Here is a 27,808-nt window from a genome sequence, read left to right on the forward strand (position 1 = left end):
GATTATGTTTATTTGCCTCTTGAGACATAACAAGCAGGAAATCCAAATACTAAAGTCCAGATACCGCTCAAACAATAAATTCACAAACTTCTGTACAAACGTAAGGTAATTTATCTTTAAACACACCTGACCATTGAAACAAGATAACGTTTCCAGACAGAAAATCTAATAATCATGATAAACATTTTTCATTCTGATATTATTTTGCACATTTTATTTAAAAAAAAATCAAAGATTATATGTACCTATGCACAAACATTTGAAGGAATTAAGATTTTTTTATGAAGGTTATTAGTTCCATCACGATGACAAAGTACTCATAAGTATTTTACGAGTAGGTACTAGTGATTTAAAAAGAATCACACATTTAAAGCTTTCGATCAAAAAATTATGTAGATGACGGTACTAGATTAGGGTATGTAAGTACTTTGGAACCTTACTATGTATATGGCTATAAGTAGATCAACAATTGTTAAATTGGCATTTTTTCTCGAAAACCACTTTCTTAATTTGTATGTCAACAAGTCGTTATTAACATACGATAAGTTCTTTTTTTAATGATCCACTCAAAGCGAAAAGTATTTGACAGTTCGTAGAATTTTTGTAAAAATTGATTAAATTCACTGTGACCGATTTTATTTCACAATGTTAGATTATTATTTGAATAATTCATGTACTAGATTGACAGGTAATAACAATAAACATAAAATAACCTTTAGTACCTAAATGTCAAAGGTTAACATAAATAAATTATTATGTACACACTCCAGCTATTAAAATATTATTTTTCAATAAATTAATACCGAGAAAGCTGCAACGAACCCCAAGTCGACAGGGAATTGCTGTTTTAAATTTTTCGCGAGTACGACTTCTTGTCCGACAGACTGCTAACTGAATTTTCAAATTAAATTTACTGTTTGTTATAATATAAAAAAAAAACCTTTGGGTTTATAGTCAACTTGCATACTATAAAATTGATAAGCAAAATTCGATAAGGAATAATAATAATTGTATACATAAGAACTTTTTCAATAATTTTTTAGATATCATATTTGTATGCCTATAAAAACTGTATAGGAAAAGGAGAATGACTCATCTATTGTATACACAAACTCTAGAGAGTTTTCGCACTATCAAATCAAGTGTTGATAATTTAATTACAAATGTGTTTCATTCAGGTTATTAATTATTTTGCATGGAAGGAATGCGATTTGAATATCTATTGGTGATGGTAAGCTACTCATGAGTAGATGATTAATAGATCTAGTACCTACTACACTTCTACCAAACACAATAGATAAAAAATGGGAATGATTTAAGTAATAGATTAAGTTTTTAGTTAACACAGGAGTAGTCTGTTTACGACCTAATAAACTGGTGAGTACTTAATAGACCAGTGCCAATCCGGTTTTCAGAGGTCAAAAGTTGAACAAATTATTAGCAGCATAAGGGTGGTGGGAAAATTTAGGATAAATGGTATATGAAAGGGGAAAAATAAATTGCCCACAAAAAAATTGGGGGAAAGGGGGTGGGTGGGCGAAAAAGTGGGGTGGGTGTCAAAAATCATGGTTTTTTACGATTTCTGTCAAAACTAGACGTCCTATCGAAAAAAGTCAAATGCAAAAGTTGTAGGTAGTATAAATGTCTACAACTTTTACTTAAACAATTTTGTCTATAACCTCAAAAATATTGAAAAAAATGCAAAAATACGATTTTTTTATTTTTTATTTTTATCTTTTACAAAAATGGTTGGATTTTAACAAAACTTGGTTAAAAACTACTTTGTTATGTTTTCTATCTATTAAACATTTTTTTTGAGCAAAAAGTGAATTTTTGGATTTTTGACGAATTTTATTTGAAAAAATAGCCTATTTTTCAATCAAAAAAGTTACCGAAAAAATTTTTGATTTTTGAAAAGTTTGAAATGAAATTATTTAGATTAAAACCTATTATTTAATATTGTGTGGAAAAACTATACTTTTGTTTTAGAAAATATTGAGAAAAATTGAAAAAAACAAAAAAACGATTTTTAAGATCGTTTTTTCCGTAAATGACAGTAATATTGGCGAAAAATAATTTTCCATAGAAACTAAATTATACTTTTCTAATGGCCTTTGACCTTCTTAATTTGAATCTAGCATTAGATTAGCTCTAACGTGAAAAGTTTTTGAGATATTGAATTTTGAACGTCCAAAACACTATTTTTGTGATGTTTTGCATAGTAATATCTCAAAAACGTGATGTGATAGAATTTTTCTGACTTCGGATTCAAGCTCAGCGCACAAAAAACCATTAGAAAAATATACTTTGATTTCTATAAAAAAAAACTTTTTGACTAGTGAATTTGAACAAGGCACTCGATTTTTTCTTCCCTGTTCGAATTCACTAGTCAAAAAGTTTTTTTTTTATAGAAATCAAAGTATATTTTTCTAATGGTTTTTTGTGCGCTGAGCTCGAATCCGAAGTCAGAAAAATTCTATCACATCACGTTTTTGAGATATTACTATGCAAAACATCACAAAAATAGTGTTTTGGACGTTCAAAATTCAATATCTCAAAAACTTTTCACGTTAGAGCTAATCTAATGCTAGATTCAAATTAAGAAGGTCAAAGGCCATTAGAAAAGTATAATTTAGTTTCTATGGAAAATTATTTTTTTTTTTTGTTTTTTTCAATTTTTCTCAATATTTTCTAAAACAAAAGTATAGTTTTTCCCAACAATATTAAATAATAGGTTTTAATCTAAATAATTTCGTTTCAAACTTTTCAAAAATCAAAAATTTTTTCGGTAACTTTTTTGATTGAAAAATAGGCTATTTTTTCAAATAAAATTCGTCAAAAATCCAAAAAATCACTTTTTGCTCAAAAAAAAATGTTTAATAGATAGAAAACATAACAAAGTAGTATTTAACCAAGTTTTGTTAAAATCCAACCATTTTTGTAAAAGATAAAAATAAAAAATCAAAAAATCGTATTTTTGCATTTTTTTCAATATTTTTGAGGTTATAGAAAAAATTGTTTGAGTAAAAGTTGTAGACATTTATACTACCTACAACTTTTGCATTTGACTTTTTTCGATAGGACGTCTAGTTTTGACAGAAATCGTAAAAAACCATGATTTTTGACACCCACCCCACTTTTTCGCCCACCCACCCCCTTTCCCCCAATTTTTTTGTGGGCAATTTATTTTTCCCCTTTCATATACCATTTATCCTAAATTTTCCCACCATCCATATGCTGCTAATAATTTTTTTATTTTCAAAAATTATTGGCACTGGTCTATAATTAGAGTTTTGAATGAAAAGCCTTCTAAACGAAATCACTGCAATTTGTACAATTCGAGCAGAAGAGCATGATTAGATTTAGTTGTAAAGGTACTAGATCGTATCCTCATGAGTAGTCAACCATCTATCTGCTTTAATCGTGGATAGGGATGTGTAGTGTTCATCTCCAACATCTCGAGTAGATGTAAGTGAGTAGTTGGTAATACTAGATTATCGATTTCATCTTGCCAACCCGCATAACATCAACCAAAAGTTTTGATCGATAATAGAAACGACGGTAAACTACTTAGGAGAAGATGATCTACAACATTTACTACTAGGCTTCAAGTGTAATAGAGCTGATTTAACCGAGTACAAAAGATGACACGAACGCGAGATGCTAGGATAGGCAAATATGAAGGTAGTAGAAGTAATCAGATTAGTAATCTTAATTAAAATTGAAATAAAATCTTTATTTTATTTTTTTGGAGAAGAAATACCAAAAATCCGAAGTAAATTTGTTCCAATGTCCTAAAAGCTAAAAGTTTAAATTTTTTTTAACGTTATATAACTTAAAGAGCTAACATGTGATATTTAGAGGCATTTAAAAAAACTTTAAACACCCAATCAAAGTGTAATTTCTGCCACATGACGGACGGTATGTCCTTTGTCTATTGACCTAATTCGTATGATATTTTATTGCGTTGCTTATCACGTCAATCACATAACGTTAAAACAAAATATCTTTCTTGATTAATATTGTCAATTTAACTTATTATCGAAAAAACACCCTTTTAATACTAATCTATTAGAAGATATTACCCATTTATTATGCATCACACGACTGTTAAAACGTCACGTTAATAAATCACCTGGTTATGGTTTTCTTAACACGTGATAAAGATAACTTTATCCGTCAGTGTTTTATTCACATGATTATTTTTCTTGTGATTCAAATTAAATACCTTAAAACTATACCTCTTTGGCTTTACACTTCTTAAAAAAAACTCCTTTATAATTGAACTCAATCGCAAAGAAGAAGCGAATCTAAAAGTCCTGAAACAAGCATCAACGCCATCTACATTAACTATTCCATAACCGAGAGATTTACACACAGTTTCTGTGTTCAACCCATCAAAAACCCCAGGCGTAATTTTTAATAAAACAATTTGAAGGGAGATTTTTGATTCTAGTTGATACTACCAAATTGTTCCAAAAAATTCCTGACATTTTAAAAACTATGGTGCTCAGTGCTCACATTGGACTCAGTAAACCGACTCATTTTGACTTTTCAATGTTGCTTTCTCACTTGCACTTCATTATGAGAAAGAGGAACACAAAACAGCAACAAATTTTAAACTCATTTAAAATCTTTGGACTCATAGAAATGTCAAAATGAGTCGGTGAAGTCAAGCAAGTCAACACCGTCAAAGAAGTTACACAAAATTACTCATATTCCATATCTTAATTTAATGTCAAAAAATTAAACCCTATCATCTTAAACTTGTGACGACTGAGTCAACCTTAATAGTGGATAAGATAAGCAAATATTTCGTTCAAAATCAATTTTTAATTGAGAACTTTTACTTTATCTTGCTAAATTCAACAAAAAATCCCCAACAAATATTCATACATTAGGTATTCATAAGGCGTGAGTAATATTTATCAAAGAGTGATGGATACAAGTGGTGCTTACAATATAACGTGACTCACTCAATGCCCTTAAAATCATTTGAGTTATTCTTTTCAAAAACACAAATATGTTTTCTAGGCAATTTCACTATGTGTCATTTAATGAAAGAACTTCAGATTTAAAAAAATATGCCCGGTTCTTGTTGTCCCTTCCTCAGAATGGAAGATATTTGCAGGTTTCGGGTACCAAAGTAGGTACCTAGGAAGGAGGAAAACAGAAGAGTTAATTGAGCCTATTCAACTGACACATTTCCTTTGAGTTTATCACTCACTGTTCTGTTTAAGTTATAATACCAATAATTCCTTATTAGTTATGTTTTACAAAATTTCGTCTTATACTAAAGACCTGTCTAATTTCTGACAGATGTCAAAAGTGAGAAAGTTGTTTGCTCAGAATACAGTTACTCGTCGCTTAGCGATTTTGAAAAGCGATTTTTTTGACATCTGTCATTTAAGTCGCTAAGTGACGTGACACATTCTATTCAGCTGCAGCTTAATACTTGAAGGGTCCCTAGGATTTAGCCCATGGGAAAAGAGAGTTTGAATGACTAAATGATACGACACCAAATTCAGTCCCAATGACATTTTGATCAATCTGTTAACTACTAAATGGCGTTTGTCTATTTGTCTTTATTTGTTAGTGCTCCCCAACTTCGTTGACTGCCTGAAAGGATAATGCCTCATTTACACGAGTTATAACGATAAATAGTTGTCATTTCTGTTTTAAGAGGTGTATAAACAATTGACAGTTTAACCAAGGTACAGATTTGACGTTTGTGAATAAATGAAACAATGATGTATGACTATTCACTTAAGATACTTATAGGTAGTGGCTATTACTGGCATCAAAATTACGTCTTCTTTCGAAATGAACTACCTCCTAACGTGGAGGTAGTTCAATTCAAAGATCCCAAAAATGCCCAAAACCAGAAGCTGTAATGAACTTGATTGGTCATTAGTCATTACTCATTACTGACATCTCTGTTAGAGTTCCAGTTAAACAAACTTCCTAAATGAACATAGTTAACTAATATTTTACGTAAATAAAAAAAAAACTCCTGCAATATGCTACGCTCATTAAGTTTCCTGATAAAAAGTTCATGCAAGTGCATTGCATTCACCTTTCGTCACGAAGAAAGAAAACAGCTTCATATATTTTTTTTTTTTTAATTAACTTTGACGCACGATTGTTATACTGATACCTATACTTTCCCGGTGTTTGGTGAATGTGTTCAACTGTTGCAGAATATAATAATAATTATAAAACAAAAAACCTAATAAAAACAAACGTTGGACAAGCGTGCTAAAATGAAATTAACAAATTATTTAAAAACCATCAATTTTGAAAGTTAAGAGCCTGGAAAGAGAAAAAAAAACAGAAACACATCCCTTCTAGTCAAATGCGTGTCATGTTAATTGAAATATGAAATTACACACATGATGATGCTCAATGATAATATAGAGCTTGAAATTTTACCATTCACAAAAACCAACAACCACATAAATGTACAAACTTCAATCAACACAAAATACGACCTCATAACGTACATATAAGTTTTGACAATGTTAAGACATGAATATAATTACCATTCTATAATTTGCAAAGCAATTATTTCTCACATAGATTTGCCGACCGGTTGGTTACCTATCACTCTTACCTTATGCGGTCAGATTTTTATCATTTGCGTGAATTTAAATTATTATTTCTTTTTTTTTTTTTTTTTCTTCTTTTTTAATAGACCGAAGTTATTATTTCAAGTCTGCAACTAACCTCTCTTAACCATAAACCATTAAGTAACATAAAATTTGTGCTTGAAGCAACGCATTTACCTTTTCAAGTGTGTGTTATTCAGTATTGTTATGTAAACGTCAAAATTATGGTTAAACAGAAAAAAAAAGTCTTACATAAATGTCATGAACTGGTATACAATCTACATACATTTTTTTTTACTCTTTCTCTCATTTTATAGAGGAATCTAATTATTATGACGTTAGACATTGTGTTTGGGCACTTAAGGTATTAAGTAATTGCTTGATGAGGTGAAAAAACGTGTGTTTTTTGTTCCTATAACAGCACGAAAAAGAGCTTAAAGAGCTTAAAAATGTATCAACCTACCCCTATCAAGCATGAATGAACTAAGTATAGGTTATTATCTGCAAAGCATACTTAGTATAAACCCATTTTAATGGTGCAATTAATTTTTTCCCATGTAAATTGTCACTTTGATAGTTTTAATTTTGTATTATTAATTGCATTCATATAATAGTAAAATGTGACATGACTCTTTTGACATTTCCTTATCTTTTTAAATAAATCGCTCGTAGGTGTATCATATTGCAATTTCGTTATCAAAATTTCTATAAAGTAGTATTTATGATAACAATTGTAACAGTATGTTATTTAAATGTTCCTTTGTTTACAAATATAAAAAAAACTAATGTTTTATCGTATTACAGTTCAATACGGATATACGGAAATCTGAAAATCCATGACATTTATTTCTAATACACAAGAGTTTTTCTTTAAGAAGCGTCTACATTATGTCGATTAAGACAGATTTAAAAAATTTTTGAGCAACATGACTCATCCACACACCACACTCTCAGTTATAAGTGTGAACGTGTCATTTTAGGCCATGTGTCAATAACGGTTTTCACATTGGCCTCACTCTGCCGATTCATTTTGACGTTTCTGTGTTGCTTTCTCACTCGCACTTCATGGTAAATAAGAAATAGCCAGAGGAAACAGACAATTTAACTTCATTTCAAACTTGGACTTATAAAAATGCCAAAATAAGCCGGGAAGTGAGACGAATGAGAACACCGTAAATTTTAAGTTGGGTTTATTTTTTCACTTTGGTTAAATTTTGACACTTGTATGGTGAATATAGGTAAAAATTTATCCTGCTGTAGAGCAAGCTAAAATTTTAACTTAAATACAAATCGAATAAAGAAATAAAACTTATTAGAAGATGTACGGATATAAGTCTTCTCTTACATAAAAACAAGTAATAAGGTAATAAGGAGTTTTTTCCTTACATGAATGTTTCAAATATCCGTAAAATATTGTAGTTTCAACTTGTTGGAAAAGCCTCTCACTATCAGCAAAAACTTTTCCATAAATATTAATATGGTATTATTATTTACTGCGTCGCATTCGCAACTGGTGTTTCAAAAGAATGTATCGTGGATATATATTATGTGCAAACACATGAGTGCTGTTAGTTGCATTTTTGAACTTGATTTATCGATTTAAGGTTGATATATGATATTTTGCAGTATACGTCTATTTGAGTATTTAAATTTGTGGTTTGTTATTGTTTTCTTTGATGGTGTTGTATATTCATGAGTTTTCTTTTTTACCTTGCAATTTACAAAGGGTTTTATGGTTGATTTACATTGTTCTGCACTTTCAAATCAGATCGTTAAACCACATTTTTTACCACACCTGCCAATTATTTAATTATAAAACCCCGCTTTTTTTAACGTGAACCATGGTTTCTGTCAGTTTTCAAAACATTTACAACTGAAATTTGTCAGTATTGAAAGATAATTATTGTCACTTTAAGGCTAGGCGCACACATGCGATTATTCAGTCGCAAAAATGGATCACAAGGATTTCAATGGCTTTCAATGAAAATTGTGCCTACAGTCATTGAAATTGTTGTCATCTAATTTGCGACTGAATAATCGCGCGATCAAAATCGCATGTGTGCGCCTAGCCTTAACGTTGAAAGTTTCGATGTCGACTTTAAATCCCACCCACTTATAATTAGTGGAACTTATCCACTTAAAATTAGTGGAATCCGCATAAATTCTGTTATATTTAAGTTGAACTTCATTTCAGCTTTTTGATTTTTTTTTTCTGTTAACTGAGACACTAATGGCCGATTTCATAAACATTTAACAGGCTTTTAATCTTTTAAATGACGTGTTTTGTATCTTGTATGGAACAAACGTCATTTTAGGATGTAAAAGCCTGATAAATATTTAAAATGTCTTTATGAAATCAGCCCAAAGTCATTAAAATTGTAATAATCTGAAAATAAAAAATAACACCAGGGATAACTTTACTTCTGATATATTTAATCATAATATAATAGTTAAATATACTATAAATTAGTTAAATATACCAGATATAAAGTTAATTATACCAGAAGTAAAGTTATCCCTGCGTTATTTTCTATTTCTCTCTCTTTCTCTCCCCATCTCTCTCTATATAATATTCTTGATGGCTCCTTGCTCTTATATAGGCTAAAAAATATGTGGTTATAAGACTCTATAAAGATATGTAGATATAGAGCTTTATGAAATAAAAAAAAAACTGTCTGGTCTAAAGGCCACATTAATAAAATAATAAAAAATATACTTTTTCACTAAAACGATTTCCTTTTGTAATTGGTTTCCTTTTTTGAAAAATAGATAAAAACATCTTGTTATCGACTAAGAATTAGTTTCGCCCAAATACGTGACATAAAAATTGAAATTAATTTTTGTCTAAGGTTCTTGCCTTGCTAAAATCAATAAAATTACCATCACTCACTTTAGCAAATTACATTCTCCATATAATTGTTTGTATACTTGAGTACATATTTGTGTTTCATAATGTTCATTAAATTAATAATTGTAATTTGCGTTTCGAAACGTGGTCATCGTCATTCGCATCATCAGGAAATATGTTTTATGACGTTCGTTAATTCTTGATGTTAGCCAAATGTTATATTATTACGGTGACTTTATTTATAGAAGTCCAAAAAAAAGAAACATTTTTGGATAACAGCAAAAAATAATACAAATGTAAAAATTAATTTCTCGCATTAAAAAATAGTCTTAAGAGAGCACACCAATTTCTAGGAGTGGAGGTATAACCAAAAGTGATTTAGCACTTTTATAGCTTTATGCGTTCTAGTATGGAATTCAAAATTTTGACAGCTATAATATGCGGCTTTTTATGGTTTAAGAGGGGTTTAACAATGCTGGTTTCTTTATAATTGGGAGCTGGTTAAATTCAGTTAAAATAATCTTAAATTGTAATGTTCACATTCTTTGGAAATCTCGCATTGTATATGAAGTCCCTAAAACCATATAAAGCTGACGAAGGCGCTAGACTTTTGTATTTTCTGTGGTTTTTCACTTAAAAGGGAATCTTGGCTTAGGTTTAGAATTTAATTTCTAGGCTCTGAATGGTCATCATTCATGAAAATAAGAAACCATCTCGGTAATGTTTTGATAAAAGTGACTTTGTTCAAATCCCAGTCCTCGTGTTTCTATTTAACTTCTTTGTGGTTGTATTTAAGATACATATGTAAAACTTCTTTTCTACAGAAAATTAACAAGTGAATCTGTGATTAACCAGGGTTTTAGCTTTTAAAATGAAAGTTAAAACCTTGTTATGACATTAGGGCTAGTTGTAAAAATATTTAATACGTGGTTCAGCAACTTTTATCTTCGCAAATCGTTGGTAAAGCTGAGGTTTAGCACTGGTTCAAAAACCATATAATATGTTAAAATAGCCAAATCCACAGCTAGTCCACCGAAATCGGCAAGTTAAATTCCTGAACCAAGGTTGAACCAAGTTTGAACAATTCTCCTAATGATCAAATGTACTATAGCAGCTTTATCAGTATATAATTTGACTTGAAATCAAGAAGCAAAAGTCTGTTTTAGAAACAGTTGTAGAAGAATTTCTTAATGGAAAACGTCATGAATTATAATTAAGTCAACATCTATTATTCTAACGTTACTTACATTGTTCTTTACATTGATTTAACCTCAAACATATAATTAAAAAAATAACATGATAAGCTAATTTAATTGAGTTAGATATACATATGACTCAACAAAGTTGCAAATACAAGCCACGTACAACTTAAACTAAGAAAAAAACTTAGCGTAAAATTGCTTTTAATTATATTATTGTTCATTTGTAGGTATCCAAGCGAGAGTATTTATGAATTACCAGACTTTGACATTATTATTTCCATATGATTCATCATTTCTTAATAATAACCTTTAAACGCAAGTATGTAAAACGTGTGACGGACAACTACTTAGCTATTAAATTGTATTCTTTTTTATATTTACTTGTCATATTTTAAATAAGTTTATAACCGTGGCTGATCTTTCAAATTTGATATTTCTGAAGGGAATGGTAGTTACGTAGGAACTGCAAATCAGCTTTCTTATCTCAAATATTTTTTTTTTTTCTCAACAAAAATCATTTGTTGTGACTAGTTATACCTAGAGATAATGAACGGAAGAAATGCCTTAAAGCTTTTCTATAATTATTAGGTTATTGTTGTTAAAGTGTTGTGCAATTTTTTTTTTTTTGCGGAATGACATTTCATTTTATATCTTGTTTTTTTTTTTCATACTAACTATTTTGATTTGATTATAAAATACTACTTGATAAATGCTTCTACATAAGTTCGGTTATAATTAAAAAGATTCTAAAGACAAATAATTCGCAGAGCTGTGTTAGAAGTGGCATTTGAGCTATTTTACCCTCCGGCCATGATTATGCCTTCAAGTGTGAATTGCAAGCAATAATAGTAGATACCCTTAAAATTTTAACTTTTTATGTGATGTAAAGGTAAAATAATAGATAGTCCAGGAATTTTAGATTTTATCTGCGGAAAAATTCCTACTTCGTCACTACTTAATTTGTCATAAAATTATCTACAAATATTGCCTTATTCATTTTTCTGTAAAATCAACCCTTTTCGGAATAGAGCGATTTCAAGTGTAGGCATAATCCCTACTAGTTGACCAACACTACGCAAGAAATTGCAGCCCAAACTATTATGTTCTCTCGTTCTCCAGTTTTCAGCGCATATTTTTTGTCTCATTCTTTATTCTGAGGATGTCTTACATACACTTGACCATCTGACCTAAAAAATATTGAATTTAGATTCATCTCTCCAGAGTATTTTTCTTTTCCAAAATTACAATGTTTTATTTGCGTGCAGCCTATAGCGAAAGTCAACCGTGCATTGAGATTTTTTTTTTGACACATTCATGTGCTTTTCTCCACGCAACACATCCGTGTAGAGACCATGTTTTAATAGGCAACGCCTTATGGTCTGGCTGACAGTTCTCGACCTATTGATAAAAGATATTACTACGCCCAGTGGCGTATTGAGGGGGGGGGGCTCAGGGGGCTCAAGCCCCCCCCCCCAAGCCTCCAAAATCATGTTACTATTTAGCTGATTTCATCATAATCTACATGATTAACTGAAACTTCTTCATAAATCGTAGGGATTTAGAGGCAGCTCAAATGATCGAGCCCCCTCCAAATTCTAAAATGGTTGTTTGTGTTTGTTTGAGTAAGTGCCTTAGTTGACGTTGAGGTTTAGGATTTTCAGGATTTTAGTCCAATTCAGAATTCTTCAAATAATTTGTTTGTTGTTTTGACGTCGAATTACATCACCGTTAAATTTTGCAAAGCTCTTCTTATGTAATCACGTCGTATTTTATTGTCTTGAGTATATTACTTTTTTTCAAAAATAATATTTTTCTCAAAGATATTGGAAATACAAATTTTTATATCTCAAAATCTTAGTGTTCAACATAACTAATGGTTTATTTAAGCTATTCCAGCTTGTGCTTCTGATTTGTATTAAAAAAATGAACATATTATTAAAAAATATATATTTCGGATTAAACATCAAAAGAATTTCATTGAAAATTAGTTTTTAAGACTTTTACGTTTTGCATTTCACTTTTTGAGCATTCACTTGCGTTGCCGATAGTGAAATTAGGTGTTCTACATTTTTTCGCTCATTTCGATTTTCTGATCGAATTCAATTCGCTTTGTTTCTGCTCGTGAACTTGGTATCTTTTTCAATGAATCTCCAATTTTTGGACCAAAATATTATCAAAACTTATATTTTTATTGTTTTGTAATGTTTATTTGTTGTTAATTTAATACAAAATACATAAAACACATGAGGCATGAAATATCATGCCTAAGTGTTTGCAACCTCATTCGCTTTACACTTTATCTAATTCATTTTTCTTTGAAAATTTGCAATAATATCGCCCATATTCTGCATTTCACTTACATATTTCATATGTCTCGCAAAATGTGACTTCTTATTTTTTCTTTTAAATTCTGCTTTTTGCAATAAAGTTGCCAATAAAATTGCATCCATGTTCAAAGTAGCAGTAATTTAACTTTAGAAACAAAATAAAAATGGATGATCCTTCAGTTTTGACAGTTCGAAGCATTTTCGAGGTAGCAGTAAAATGCTACTATACGACTTTCAGTACCGCAGCACAACGCTTTTCTTTCGATCAAAGATGAATAAAAAAAGAGACAAATTTGTAGTACATTTACCTTATCAAAAAATTTTGAAAAATTTTTCAACCCCCCACCCCCCTCCCCCCCAAATTCTTTTCTGGATACGCCACTGACTACGCCCCATAACAATCTTTTATCTTAGGTACTACATGGAGAAAAAAGTGTCACGTTAAAATAAGATGATGCGCACATTAAATTTCACCACCTTAAAATAAGATGATATCCGCTTAAGGTCGTGTGCGAATTGCGTTAAAATGTTGGTTAAAATATGACGTTTGGTTAAAATTTGACACTAGCATGGTGAATAAAATGGGTTAAAATTTACCCAGCTGCGGAACAGGGTAAAATTTGACACTAGTGGTTAAAATTTGACGTTTCTCAAGATAGAAAGATCAAGATAGATTTGAAATTATTTTTGTTATAATGCGTTGATATTTTAAGAAATGTTAAAAGTATTAATACAAAGTACTTCCTCAAATTAATATTCATCCTGAAATAATAAATTGAAATAATTGTTTGTTTGTTTTTTATTTTTTATATTTCTATTTTGTTGGCAGCTGGAGAACTACGAATTAGTGTTAGAAGACTGAATTAATAAATTTCTTTTTGATCATAATGAAATGGGAATTTATCGATAAAATAAAAAAAAAGTATGTGAAATTGAGAATTTCTTACATTTTCATACTAGAATATTTAACTTGATAAATTTTCAACTGGGTTTTGTTAAAAAAAATAGTTAATTGAACATAAGAAAAACCATTTTTGAGGGTAATTTTGTTTTATCTTGAGAAAATTTTATTCAAATTAGTAGGTACCAAGAAAAAAGTCCCATTTAATACATTTTAACCCAATTCGCACAGCAAAAAAATAAATTTGATCCCTTTTTTAACCAAACGTCAAATTTTAATTGTGGTAGAAATTTTAACCAACATTTTAACGCAATTCGCACACGGCCTAAAATAAGGTGATTCCACTAAAACTCTGTTAAATTTAATGTGAACTTCATCTTATTTTAATGTGAATGTTCATCTTAAAAAAAACCAATCAAAAATAAAAATTTTAAAATTATAGTCACACTTGAGCTTTATTTGCAGTTTATCATACTCATTTCCAACAGTGAGTTAGCACAGTAGTAAGGTAATGGTCTTGTAACCCAACAGTTGTAGGTTCGATCCCCGGTGGCTGCCAGTTGTTTTTGTTGTTTTTATTTGCGCATTCAGGAAATTAATGTGTCTTGTCACCTTAATTTAAGGTGATGTCACCTTTCTTTATTTAAGCTTTCACCTTATCATATTAGCAAAAAACCACGCAGAAATCCGCTTAAATTAAGTTGCAATCCGCTTAATTCAAGTCAAGAAACGATCGGCTTTGCTGATTCTACGTATTAGCCCACCCGAATAACAAATTTGCTCCTATAAAGCTTTACAGGTGTTAATGTAGCTCCTGTAAAGCTTTATAGAAGGGATAATGTTTGTTGGGGCATCTTTCTTTTAGGGGTTTTCATACTTTCAGTTCTTTTGATGGCTCCAAAAAAACCATCATATTTGAACAGTTAAATCCTTTAGCTATGGAGTTCATTGACTCATTGGTTGTTTTGATAATAATCAATCAATTTCCGTAGTTCTGGACTGCGCATGATCTATTTTTACCAATTTTTAAACTGCGTTATAATTGCAATCCAATAACATCGATAGGCTCATTAAAAACAAATTCTGTCTTCGTTTCTAATTTTCTGTCCAGCTATAATGTCGACTTTAAATTAATTCTCTAAAATAACCACGTTTGGACAATTTCCCGCGTTCAGGAAACACATTTTTGGAAATCACATGACAGACCTCATCGACTAACGTTACTAGCCAAACACAGTGGTGCTTAAAAAAATCTAACTGATGAAAAAATTAACAATTTCGCGTTTTTAATTACGTGACCACCACTGTAACCACCTGTACGTTCCAATTAAAGTAATTACTAGGGCCGTTCCATTGGAGGGTGGTAGTTTACTCACGAGTAGATCTAGTACTACAATTAACACAAATGATCTTCTACTCGAGGAGATAGGAATGTGTAGTTGTTGTACTAGATTTCTCTACTCAAGAGTAAACACCTCCGAAGGAACAGGGCTATTTTCATTAACTATTATCTTATATCTCATAATATGTCACTATGACATCTCTGTTTTCAAGGATTCGTTACTAAGTATTGCCAATGTCGTTGTTTTAAAAAAATTCACAAAAATAATTAAAAACAAAAATAAAATTATGCCAATTTTTAAAATTCATAAGAAAAATAAATGATTTTTCAATTTCTTCCGACACACAAACAAAAGAAACAATTTCTAGGACATAAAATCAATTTCACCATCATGCGGGGGTTTATTTAGAATAAGATACACAAAAATAAAGAAAAAAAAAAAAAAAACATGCGCTGGTCGACCGGTTCTTCTCTCTCATCGCAAAACATCATCGTCATAAAAGATGCTATATAATGAGATGTTATGCTATATGCACATAGCAAATACATACGAATTGTCAGTAGGTATATAAATTTAGGTATATTCTGAATTCGACCACCATACTACCGGTTACATAGCCAGCAGATGAATGACATAAAAACAAAATCAAAACAAAAAAAAGGTGTATCTTTGGGTTTGTAGGTTTAGGTAGTATCATCTGCTTTTTGTTTATATAAATGGTTTTCTTGGTACACAAAAATATAAGAACAAACCCTTGTTATAACCGGTTCCGGTTGTAAATATTGAAGCAAGAAAATACAGAAAAATAATTAACAACCCCCGATAAAAACTACCCGGTGTAACTATCTATTCATCCACCGTCTCCCATAAAATTCCCCCAAGATCACGATTTCAATTTTATTTATTTCTAATATCGAAACAAATTTCATGCAAGGTTATAGACAATTAAATTTAATAATATTTTATGGCCTCCACACTTTGCAAAAAAGGAAGGCAAATTGTGTAGACAAAAATTTTTTGTTTAAGACAAAGCATTTTGACATATCCCGTCATCAATATAAATTGTTTGGTTATGACAAGAATATCTAATTATTCACAAAAAAAAAAAAAAAAGTAAAAGAATGTTCGATAAAAAGAAAAAAAAAAAAAGAGAATTATTATAAGTACCTACCTCTCCAGAATTTGATTTCGAAAAAGCGCAGGTAGTTATGGATTTATTGATTAATAATTTCTCTTGTGACTACTGACAGGTCACTCACTATCTCTTATAGGAGTATTTATTCCTATAATAATTATTTATCACTTGAACTTGACCAACTCAACCTCCAACCACCAGCTGGGTTGACAGTTCTATGCACTTGACAGAACTTATGTAACACAAACAATACCAATTTTTGTGTAGGTACCTATCATAAAAATATGTAAAGCTACAAAGCACCACCGTTAGCAATAATTTTCTTGTGATATTTTCTCAATTATTCATGATAAAAAAATATAGTTAACTTTATGACTAAGTTGCACGAAACGTCAACAGCCGCGCACTAAAGGGTTAAGTTCACACGGTTTTGAGGATACTTTTTTTGCTATTATTTTGTAAACAATCACAGTTTTTTGAGATAGATTGTGACTAAATAGGTATTCGGTTTTCTAAAGACTGACAGATGAGATCCGTGTAGAGGTAGTGCGAGAGTGCGAATGGGAACCTTTTCAAGCACTAAATAGTAAATGTCTACTGAGAATATGAGAGTGGAAATAACTTCAATAGAGGGTATTTTTTTCGTTGTTTGAGTTTATGAATGGTTCGTGTCGTGATGATGTGTGACGTCACTTCTATGCATATAACAACAGAAAAAAGAGCTTTTTAGAAAGCTCATTTTTGCTTACTCAAAAACTCAAAGTTCAAGTGCAGAGAGAAAAGAAGTGTTGCCTTTTTTTTAATTGTACTTGAAAAAGTATTATAATAATAATAAATAATTGTGTTAAAATTTTTTTGATTAAAAACTAGGCTAGTGTCATATAATTGTTAATTGCTTTTTGGTTAGCAAAAAAAAAATTAAAGGTTAATGACATTTAAGAGGTTAAGTTGTGCGTTTGTGCATGTTCAAATTAATTGTTTGTATTCATAGCCGTATTTAGGGGGGGGGTTTTGGGGGTTTAACCCCCCCCGAAATTTTTTTTTTCAGAAAATCAAAAGATATAGTATAAAAAAATACCTATAAGTCTAATATTTGCAGTACTAAATGGTTTGTTTTTGTATTTTAGTAATTTAATTACCTATCTGGAAATCTCGGGTTGGGGTCAAAATTCTGCCGGAGTCAAAATCCTGCTTTCAAAATTCTGCTTTACAAAATTCTGCTTTCAAAATTCTGCTTTTCAAAATTCTGTTTTTCAGAATTCTGCTTTTCATAATTCTGTTTTTCAAAATTCTGCAAAAAATTAAAAAAGGGTTTGGAAAATGTTAAAAAGCGCGCGCTTTTCCAAACCGTTCTTTAATTTTTTGCAGACTTCTGTAAAATCATCTTCTTGAAAAACTATCTGCTTACCTACATAATTTGTTATTCTTTGAATGTATTTTTATTTTTTTTTTTAAATAAATAAATTTGAAAAAATTAAGAACAGGTTTTTAATACTAAACATTTCCGAAAATAATTCAAAATTTTTTAAAAGGAATATTTTGTATCAAGCAACCGATGGGTTCCAATAAGTTATAGATTTTATTTGAAAAATATTTGCGACACTCAAATAAAAAAATTTGGGAAAGTACCAATGTTGAATTACATTAATGAGGTGTATTTTTCTTTAGTCAGCGCATATGCTATAAAAAAAACAGAATTGGCAGAATTTTTTGTTCAAGAATAATGCTGGCAGAATTTTGAAAAGCAGAATTTTGAAAAACAGAATTTTCGTTAAAAAAGCAGAATTTTGAAAAGCAGAATTTTGAAGCCAGAATTTTGACCCGATCCCGAAAATCTCCCTAAAAGTCTCTACCAATTTCGTATCGTTTAAGAAGCTGTCGATAAAGTTTTTATAAGGAAAAACAACAATTTTGTGGTCCATTACAACGTTTGGTAAGGGATTTTCAAAAAACTAGTTTTTACCTGTTTGATCATTTCCTAAAGCACTATGTAAACACCTTAAAATGTTTTTTTAAGAACCCTTTAAATAACACAAGTATTTATCTACAAGGTTTTTGATGTCGAGGCTAAACTATACTTTTTCAAAGGGTTGCTGAACTCGAATCCGAAGATAAAAATATTCGATTACATCACGTTTTTGAAATATTACCGTTAAATCTATTTAAGTCTTTCCGACATCTTATCCTTTTATTTCAGAGAGTACCTATGTAAAATTTTTCGTTATATTTTTAGCTTTCTATTTATCAAATTGTTTCAAATTAGAAAATTAGCTCATGCCAAACAACTTGGATTATTTAAAATTTTTAATTTTAAGTATTCCCGATTTAATTTAGAACTAAATTGATATAATAGAATATTTAAATTTGTTGCTACAAAATTTTAGTGGGAGAAAAATTTCATTTTTCAATGTTTTTATATATAAAATTGTGCGAAATAATTTTTTGTATAAAGCCTAATAATGGTTCAAATTTATTTCTTCAAAAAAATTTTCTTGCTCGCTAACGCTCGCAATTTATATCAAACATCTTATCACTCCTTGTACTAATTTAAACTAGAGATGCCGCCGAATATTCGGCCATTTTATATTCGGTACATTCTTAAATTCTTCTACGGTAAGCAGAGCTATTTTAAACTTTTAACTATGAATTTCTCTCCTAAAAAATACTTAAAAAGGATATTGACAAGTTTTTCGCTCTGACACAGTTCTAATGACCATTTGCTTTAGCGGAATTAAGAATCGACTGCAGTTACATATAAGGCGTGTTTTTTCTTCAACTCAGTAGCTACTCATTTTTTTATTTTATTCGAAAAACAATAAAAACAAATACTTACTTGTGTAATTTTTATTATTGTTTTGCGAATAAAATCAAAAATGAGTAGCAACTGAGTAATAGAAAAAACACCCCTATAGTTGATAAAAAAGTTTTGTGAATCTTAAAAAAAAAAATTTTCAGTCTGAGGTAACCCCCCCCCGAAATGAAATCCTAGCTACGGCTATGTTTGTATTAACGTATTTTATAGTGATTGTAGACATTTAATAAAAGAAAGGTTATACATGTTAATGTTTGATAGATTTTAGATTAGATAAAACAATTCTTTAAAAGGAAAAATAAATTATTATTTTTTGCAAATCATTGATTATTATTTTCATGTGAAATTTATTTGAAATCAATTTAATCGGTTGATTAGAGAGTTGAATGATCTGCCGTGGCCAATTTTCAAAAATGTATATAGATAATTTTTAGTCTTACTTTTAGTGATCATTAAAAATTGGTGCATAGGAATTTAAATCTGTTAATTCTTTTTTTTAATTTTTTTTTGGTACTTATTTCACGGTGCAGGGAAATAATTCCACGGGAATCTGCTCCACATGAGAATTTATTCCACCTCATGTGGGAATCTTTTCCACTTTTCGAAATGGAATAAATTCCCTCCACGAGTGAGAATTTATTACACTTTTAATTGGAAAATAACTTCACCTTCTATTTTGGTGATTTATTTCTTGTCATTTTGGAGAACGATTTTACTTTATGTTTGTATTGTATGTGCAATCTAAAAAAAAAATGAGTTTTGCGGAAATGGATAGTACCTACCTTCAGTTTATAAACCATTTTCATGGCATAAAGAATAGTAGAGCTCCTTCCAATTCGATCTGGGAAAATATAATATAAACTGGGAATTTATTAAAAAGATTTCTTTCAAGTTTCATAGTTTTCAGATCGCGTGATTTGAAGAAATATCTTAGAAACAAAGCGGACAAATAATGATAACTTAATGATCAAAAACATATAAACCCCTCTTGTAATAAATTGGTTGAAAGCGAAGCGGAAAAAAAATTTCTCACATGAGAATCTACTCAAATTTCACAACCCAAACGCGAAGCGGAAAAAAATTTTGACCACGGGAGAATCAATTTTGAGGTGTGAAAATAAAAATTCGCACGAATTTTTATTTTCACACCTCAAAATTGATTCTCCCGTGGTCAAAATTTTTTTCCGCTTCGGGTGAATTTTTATTTTCACACCTCAAAATTGATTCTCCCGTGGTCAAAATTTTTTTCCGCTTCGCGTGAATTTTTATTTTCACACCTCAAAATTGATTCTCCCGTGGTCAAAATTTTTTTCCGCTTCGCGTTTGGGTTGTGAAATTTGAGTAGATTCTCATGTGAGAAATTTTTTTTCCGCTTCGCTTCTAATGTTGGCCTTATTTTAATTGGCATTATTTCATAACATCATTATCAATATAAATGGTTATTTATATCCACAAGATGTAGTTACATTATTAAGAATTCCGTCCAAGCAACTTCAGTTGAAGGAAAAACTCTATAATCGTTTGTTTTGAAAAAGAATACAACGTCGTTTTATAAAAATAAAATATTTTTTTTTTAAACTAAACCTTCTATTTCCGTATACATAAAGTACTGATTTATATGAATTCAAATGTTTCTTAAAATATTCAGAAATTAATCTATTTTCCACAGTTTTGGTGGGTAATAATTCCACAAAAAAATAGGTGTAATAAATTCCCTTCCACGGTGAGAATTTATTCCACTTCAAAAAGTGTAATAGATTCCCACTTGAAGTGGAATAAATTCCCATGTGGAGCAGATTCCCGTGGAATTATTTCCCTGCACCTTATTTCACATCTAAAAATGAAAACAAAAAAACAGAAAGTATTTCAATAGTTTTAAAAAATTTAGACACAATTTTTAATGGGCAGGACTTTGTTTGAATAATACCCAAAAGCAAGTAGTCTTTCTAATGCTACCGAACTATTTCATTTATGAACTCAAAAGTATTTAATTGATGCGATTGATATCGAAATTTAAGGATCAATATCTACAATTTTGGTATTCTTCATCAATGCATTAATCAACAATTGCCGCTTGTTTAAAGAAAACCGTTTAGTTGATTTGTTTTCGTAAACATAAATTTTCATTAAATTAATAAATATATTTTTTTTTAATTTAAAAGAAATATTGATGGTGAAAAATATAAATCGGTTCTTAATGCTTACATTTTTACTATTTTTAAGAGGATGCTTTAAGCTCATTTTTTCCATTTTTAAGTGCAGTCTGTTTCACAAAGTACAAATAATTATTTCACAAGCATATGTGCCCTTAATTATGAAAGTGGACTAAGTCACTCCTAAAAATGGCATCAAATCTAGCCTAAAAATTGCAGTAAATAAACTTCTTTATTGCTCCTCTAGTGATTTCATAAAAGAAATATAATTAAATCGTTATAAGAAAATTATTATTTAAGTTTTTCTTTAAACAATGCAAAAAGTGACTTAGTCCACTTTCATAATCAAGGGCACATATGTATGAAGTGATTAGCTTTTGAAACAACAAGTGTGTAAAACTACAATTTTAACAAGATTTTTCTTTTCAATGCAAATGAAAAAATAATACATTGAAAAAAAATGTATTGCAACTTAAAAATAATTGCATTAAAAAAAAATGTAATTGCAACTGAAAAATATTTGCATTGAAAATAAAATTTTTATTTCAAATAAAAATATTTTGCATTAAAAAATGTATTGCAAATATAAAATTGTCTGCATTGAAAAAAAAATGCAAAATGTGTGTATTAAATATTTTTAAAATATTTGTCGAATTTCTTAAAATGTTGGGTATTTAATGGTGCGGGGAACTCAGTCCACGGGAACTAAGTCCACTGAGGTAGTTAGTTCCCACTCAGTGGGAACCAAAACCCCTTTAGTAAAGTGGAATAAGTTCCCATGCTAGGTGGGAATCTTATTCCGGAAAAAAACGTGTGGTTTTCGTTCCCTTTGAATGTTAACTTAATTCCCATTTCACCAAGAAGAAGTTAAATAAGAAGAAAAAGAGTCGCGAGTTTTTAATTTGACTTTTTACCGAATCTTTAAAATCAGCAGTTCATTTCGAAATCCAGTTTTCAAGAAATTGAACTAGCCCCCGTGGATGTAAGTTTCATTCATTTTGGAATTAACATCCACGGGACAAGGCACAGTTTAGTTAAAAAAGTGTTGTTATTGGCGCCTTCCTGGCGACTTTACATACCCTAAGCAGAGAAACGAAGTTACGTGAGCGGGACAGAGGACTCTAGAAGAGATTTAAAATACTGAGAGCCTGTGAAGCGAGCCAGGCAAAGTTTCAGTTAGTTAAAAAGACGACGACATTTTAAATATCGTAAGTGGACCGCTCACGCAAGTTCGTTCCTCTGCTTAGGTAATGTTAGATCGCCAGGCAGACGCAAATGTTTATACATATACATATGTTAGTGAAGTGTTATAATTTGGCAAACGCGAAGCGGAAAAACATTTGCTAACATGAGAATCTACCTAGTTAAAACAACCCAAACGCCAAGCGGAAAAAAATTTTGCCCAGGAGAGAATCAATTTTGAGGTGTGAAAATAAAAATTCGCGCGAATTTTTATTTTCACACCTCAAAATTGATTCTCCCCTGGGCAAAATTTTTTTCCGCTTCGCGTTTGGGTTGTACAAATTAAATAGATTCTCATGTTAGCAAATGTTTTTCCGCTTCACCCTATTATCAACTCAAAAAGAATACATACATATCAAAAATATTTTCGAAAAGACTTTCACTTTGCATGATCTTATTTTGTTACGATGCAATTTCGACTAACTATTAAGTTTGCAAACTTCTTTTTTTGTTTTTCAACATCTTGTAATTGTACTTTGCATTGGACTGGTTACTATACTACCGAAAAAAATAAATCAAGACCGGTTCTACTAATTCGGGTCTACTATTTCATCAGTAGTGATCATATTAACTTGTCTTTTTAGGTACTTATACGCAAAAATTAAAAAAAAAATACGCTTGGGAAATGAGTCCCGAAATTGTTTTTTTGGGACTTATGTCTCAGTAGTGAGGGACATACCTAAGTCACGAATTGAATTCTAGTAAAGTGGGACATAAATTCCGAAAAAACGGGACTTACGCCCCTGCGCGTTTTTTTTTTTTACTAAAAAGTACTTTTACAAAAAATCACGCTTATTTGATTACTTTCGTTATTCGTTATTAAATCGTTGTTGTAAATAAATTCTCTTTTAATTTTTTTGAGTGTGTACTAGGTTCCCATTAGAGAGTGGAATTCAATCCTCCCTTGAATGGGAAAGAAAACCACTTTACTAAAGTGAAGTCCCTCAGTGGACTTAGTTCCCGTGGACTTAGTTCCCTGCACCGTATTTAACCATACATAAGCTATTTTAACTATAATAGTGATACTAATGTATGGTCAAATAGCCGAAATTATAAGAAATTCGTATTAACACATTTTTTGCATTGGAAATTATTTTTGTAATGCAGAAAATTTTTTATTTGCAGTTAAATTACAATACAACATTTTTTTTCAATGTACCTAAATATTTTTTTTAATGCAAAATTTATTCATTTCCAATAAATAAATTTTTTTTTTAATGCAAACATTTTGTATTTGCCATAAATATTTTTTTAAATTTGTAATGGAAAACAAATGTATTAAAAAAAAATAATTTTTACAATCCTGCGCTACAGTCACTTTACAGGATTGTGAATTCTTTTTGGTTACTAAGCAACAAAAATGAAATTAAAAAATGCAATTTATATTTTGTTTATTTGTATTGCTTTTGTTTTGTGTTTGTTTATTTTTTTGTTTTTGTAATATTTTTATTTAAATTGAATTAATATTTTTAATTTTTGTAATGTGTGAATTAGCCGAGGGTCGATAATTTTTGAAACCAAAAAAAATCATAGTAAAATGAAACCTATTGGAAAAGGAGGTGAATATGATAAAACTGAAAGAAAAAATAAATTACAGTCTTTTTGAAAAAGCTGATATTTTGACCAGTTAATTTTTCGATTGAAAATTAGGGTGTTTTTTTAATATTAAGTCAAAATAAGGTGAAAAATAAATATGTTAAATCAAATAAATTACAGTGTATTTAAGACATAATAAGTTAAGTTGTCACCAACTTTCGTAGAAAAAAAACTTTTTTGTTCAAAAAGATAAAAATAAAAAACCAAAAACTCGGTTTTTTTTAATTTTTCACATACATTTTGAGGTTATGTGAAAAAATTGCTTATAAAAAGTTGTAGATCTTTTCATTAGGTACCTTCAACTTTGCCATACAACTTTTTTCCATAGGACTTGTAGTTTTGCCGGAAATCGAGATATACCATTTTTTACCATTAAAAACTCAACCCACCTTTGTTTTCAGTTCATTTATCAACTACAAGAACACGTTTTTGTTCAGTTATTGAGGGGAAGTGATTATTTAGTTATTATTAGGGTGTGTTAGCATCTAGGCCAAAGTTGTAAAAAATGTCCACTGTGGCGTATACTTGCTTTTTTTGATTTTTTTAATTGGCTTTTTCTTAAACCGCATGTGCAAGAGTAGGGGAGGATCAATTTGATTAAATTAAAACATTTAACTTTTTAATGGATACCATATAGTAGATAAAAATGACAACTACATCATAGACAATCAATAAACGACAAATTTTGTCGTTTTTTGACTATACTATAGCTATTGCGCTAGCCAATTCCACAATAGGTTAATATCGTAACATCTTTGAACTTGTATCGAAAAAGTTGTCATGTAATTTGATTAACTTCTGACTTTCACGATTTGCTTATGGTCTTTGATGTACCTACGCTACGCGTAGGTACTATGCGTATTTTAAGCGACCAGTGTTTTTAGTGACCATGCAAAAACTGGGGGATGTACAATATGTACATGTAATAAATAGAAATTATTTTCATTTACAAATAAAAATAGACTCATGCGTGCATGTCGTGGAGAATAAACGGCTCTCTACCTCTACCGTATGTCATGTACCTGAGTGCTGACTTTTATCTTTATTAAGAGGCATAACTCTCTATCAATTAAACTAAATCAAACTAGAATGTATTAAATTAAAAGCGGTCATGTTTACCAACAACATTGTAATATATAGGAATGTGTTGTTGTACTTAATAACAATTTATAAAAACATGATATGCACAAAAAAATTGAATGGATTATTTAAGAAATATTTACGCTCTCCCTGTTTATTGTTGATTTTAGTTTCTTACAAATCCTTCACTTAAACAAACATTGGCTCATATAGGGGTAGGTATTCATAAAACGGTGTAAACTTTGTTAACCTTTTACCAGGTAACACAAAGTTTACACCGTTGCATGTAGACCCCTTGTATTTACGTAATTAATCAAAACATTTTTTATTTTCTTCGCCATTTCGCTACAAATAAGTTAAAAGTTCGAAGTTTTAATAAAACTCAAATCTTACTTTTATTTTAGAGCAACACCCTGAAAATATTTTTTAGGGTTTGACACTAGGGGTATTCATGCAACGGTGTAAACTCTGGGCAAACCTGGCAAAAAGGGAAAATCTGGTCAATAAACTGTCAAACTCATACCTAATTTTGACAAATTTACCATTTTACCACGTTTACCAGATTTTACACCGTTTCATGAATACTAATACTGTTTTATCATTTTAAAACACACATTTAGCCGCGTTTTATTATGTATTTGGTCTGGATCAATTTTACATGTAAATTTTAGCTCCCATACAAATTATCGAAAAAATTTAGCCGAGCTAAAATTTATCTCATACAAATTGTCTATAAAATTTGTATGGGAGCTTTTCCTTGGCTAAAATTTATCTCGATCAGCGCACCAGGGGTCGAATTACGGCACACGATTACGATCATACGTTAACGTTTTGACTATTTCTGTCTCTATTTAATTATTAGAAAACGATAGAGACACATAGCAACCATTCGTTAACGAACGTATGCCGTAATTCGACCCCAGGCTTAAAAACAAAAAAAAACATGATCCTGCTTTCTTTGGGAATCGGGATAATTTTTATTGACCCAATAGGTTCCTTTTCTGGACAAATTATTACTTATAATTTTTTACTAACGTTTTTACAAAAATATTGGTATTCCTCTTTTCATATGATACACCCTGTTATAAAACCCACCTTCAAAATCTCTCCACCAATGGCGCTGCCATCATCAAAAAGAAATTCTCATTCCTGCACATTTTTTTTCTTCAAACTGTCAGTCGCAGTCGCAGAAAAATTTTCCACTTTTCAACCATCCACCAGTAATAAAAAAAATAAAATTTCTTATTTTATCCAAAGAAAAAAAAACTTACCAAATAATTTTGCATTATGCAATAAATAAATCTATTTCCAGAAATCCAATAAAACTGACAACCATTCAAATTAATTTGCAATAAAAGGCAATGGCATCTGCACGCTCTGCTCGAGGATTACACAAACTTTTTGTCGGAAATCTACCCTGGACCGTAGGCAATCAGGAATTGCGTTCGTATTTTAAAGATTTTGGCAAAGTTCTTAACGCCAGTGTTGTATTTGACAAAAAGACTGGTCTATCGAAAGGATACGGTTTTGTAACATTCAATCATTTGTCATTGTTGCAAAACGTTGAAAACACACAAAAGCATATTTTAGAAGGCAATTATTTGAATGTACAAAAATCATAGTTTGTAAATTTTGTCCAAAAAAGAAAAAAATCCAATCCAATACAAAGCAAAAATTTCTTAGTTTTAAGTTTAGTTTATAAGCATATAAAAAAAGAACAATGTCTGATTTCTCTGATAGCGACAGTGACACCGACTTGAATTTCAATTCGGCTGCCGAGGCTGTCCAAAAGATACATACGCAACTTTCTGCGCCAGATTTATTAGAACTCTATGGCCTCTATAAACAAAGCACTTGCGGCAAGTGTAATATCCCAAAACCGGGCATATTCCAAGCACAAGCCAGATCGAAATGGAGTGCTTGGAATTCCCTCGGTGAGATGGATCAAAAGGAAGCAAGACGATTGTACACTGAGAAAATATCCCGCCTTGATCCAAATTGGCAGGCAGTCGACAAATCTAAATTAAAAACTGGTTGGGTTGTTCATTCCGTTCATGCAAACGAAGAAGAACAAATTGACGAAGACAATAAAACCCCTTTCGACTATGTCAAAGAAAACAACCTCTCCGGGTTAAAAAGAATCCTTGTAAAAGATTCTATAAATAATTTGGATAAAGATAGTGGAATGGGATTGATTCATTGGGCAACTGATAGAAATGCTGGTGATCTGTTGGAATATCTTTTATCTTCTGGAGCGAATGTTAATTTGCAAGATTCAGATGGACAATCGTGTTTACATTATGCAGCAAGTTGTGGACATTTTGATTGTTTGAGGATATTAATTAAATTTGGTGCTGATAAAGATTTGAGAGATAATGAGGGTGCGATAGCATTGGAGGTGGCTGATGATGAGAATATTAGGAAGTTGTTGGAGAGCTGAGGATTGCTTATATATATATATTTTTTTTTAAGTTTTTAGCTGTGTTTTGGGGTTGGGTTTTTAAATTAACTTGAAATAAGAAAATAAAAAAAATTCAAAAAACATTTTTTTGAAAATACAA

The 27,808-nt window shown here is 30.3% G+C and overlaps 3 protein-coding genes across 3 annotated transcripts in view; 2 read left to right on the top strand and 1 right to left on the bottom strand.

Moving 5' to 3' along the window:
* Positions 1–16,962, bottom strand: part of LOC129909731 (uncharacterized) — a 62,365-nt gene extending 45,403 nt beyond the window's left edge. Inside the window, 1 exon segment of the mRNA XM_055986804.1 lies at positions 16,401–16,962. The gene's annotated coding sequence lies outside the window, so the exon portion shown is untranslated.
* Positions 16,963–26,373: 9,411 nt separating this feature from the next.
* On the top strand, positions 26,374–26,869 carry LOC129911403 (SRA stem-loop-interacting RNA-binding protein, mitochondrial). The gene is made up of 2 exons (XM_055989209.1): positions 26,374–26,467; positions 26,560–26,869. Exon 2 carries the CDS (start codon positions 26,609–26,611, stop codon positions 26,867–26,869), a length of 261 nt encoding a protein of 86 aa, XP_055845184.1. The 5' UTR covers positions 26,374–26,467; positions 26,560–26,608.
* A 98-nt stretch (positions 26,870–26,967) lies between these two features.
* Positions 26,968–27,808, top strand: LOC129911398 (acyl-CoA-binding domain-containing protein 6). Its single transcript, XM_055989204.1, has one exon. The coding sequence runs from the start codon at positions 26,968–26,970 to the stop codon at positions 27,685–27,687; it is 720 nt and encodes a 239-aa protein (XP_055845179.1). The 3' UTR covers positions 27,688–27,808.

This window comes from Episyrphus balteatus, chromosome 2 (assembly GCF_945859705.1).
Source record: "Episyrphus balteatus chromosome 2, idEpiBalt1.1, whole genome shotgun sequence".
In the NCBI taxonomy this organism is placed as follows: domain Eukaryota; kingdom Metazoa; phylum Arthropoda; class Insecta; order Diptera; family Syrphidae; genus Episyrphus; species Episyrphus balteatus.

Bases quoted from the DNA above. Each gene is read 5' to 3' on its own strand.
- LOC129911403 (XM_055989209.1), top strand. From the start codon at position 26,609: ATGGCATCTGCACGCTCTGCTCGAGGATTACACAAACTTTTTGTCGGA.
- LOC129911398 (XM_055989204.1), top strand. From the start codon at position 26,968: ATGTCTGATTTCTCTGATAGCGACAGTGACACCGACTTGAATTTCAAT.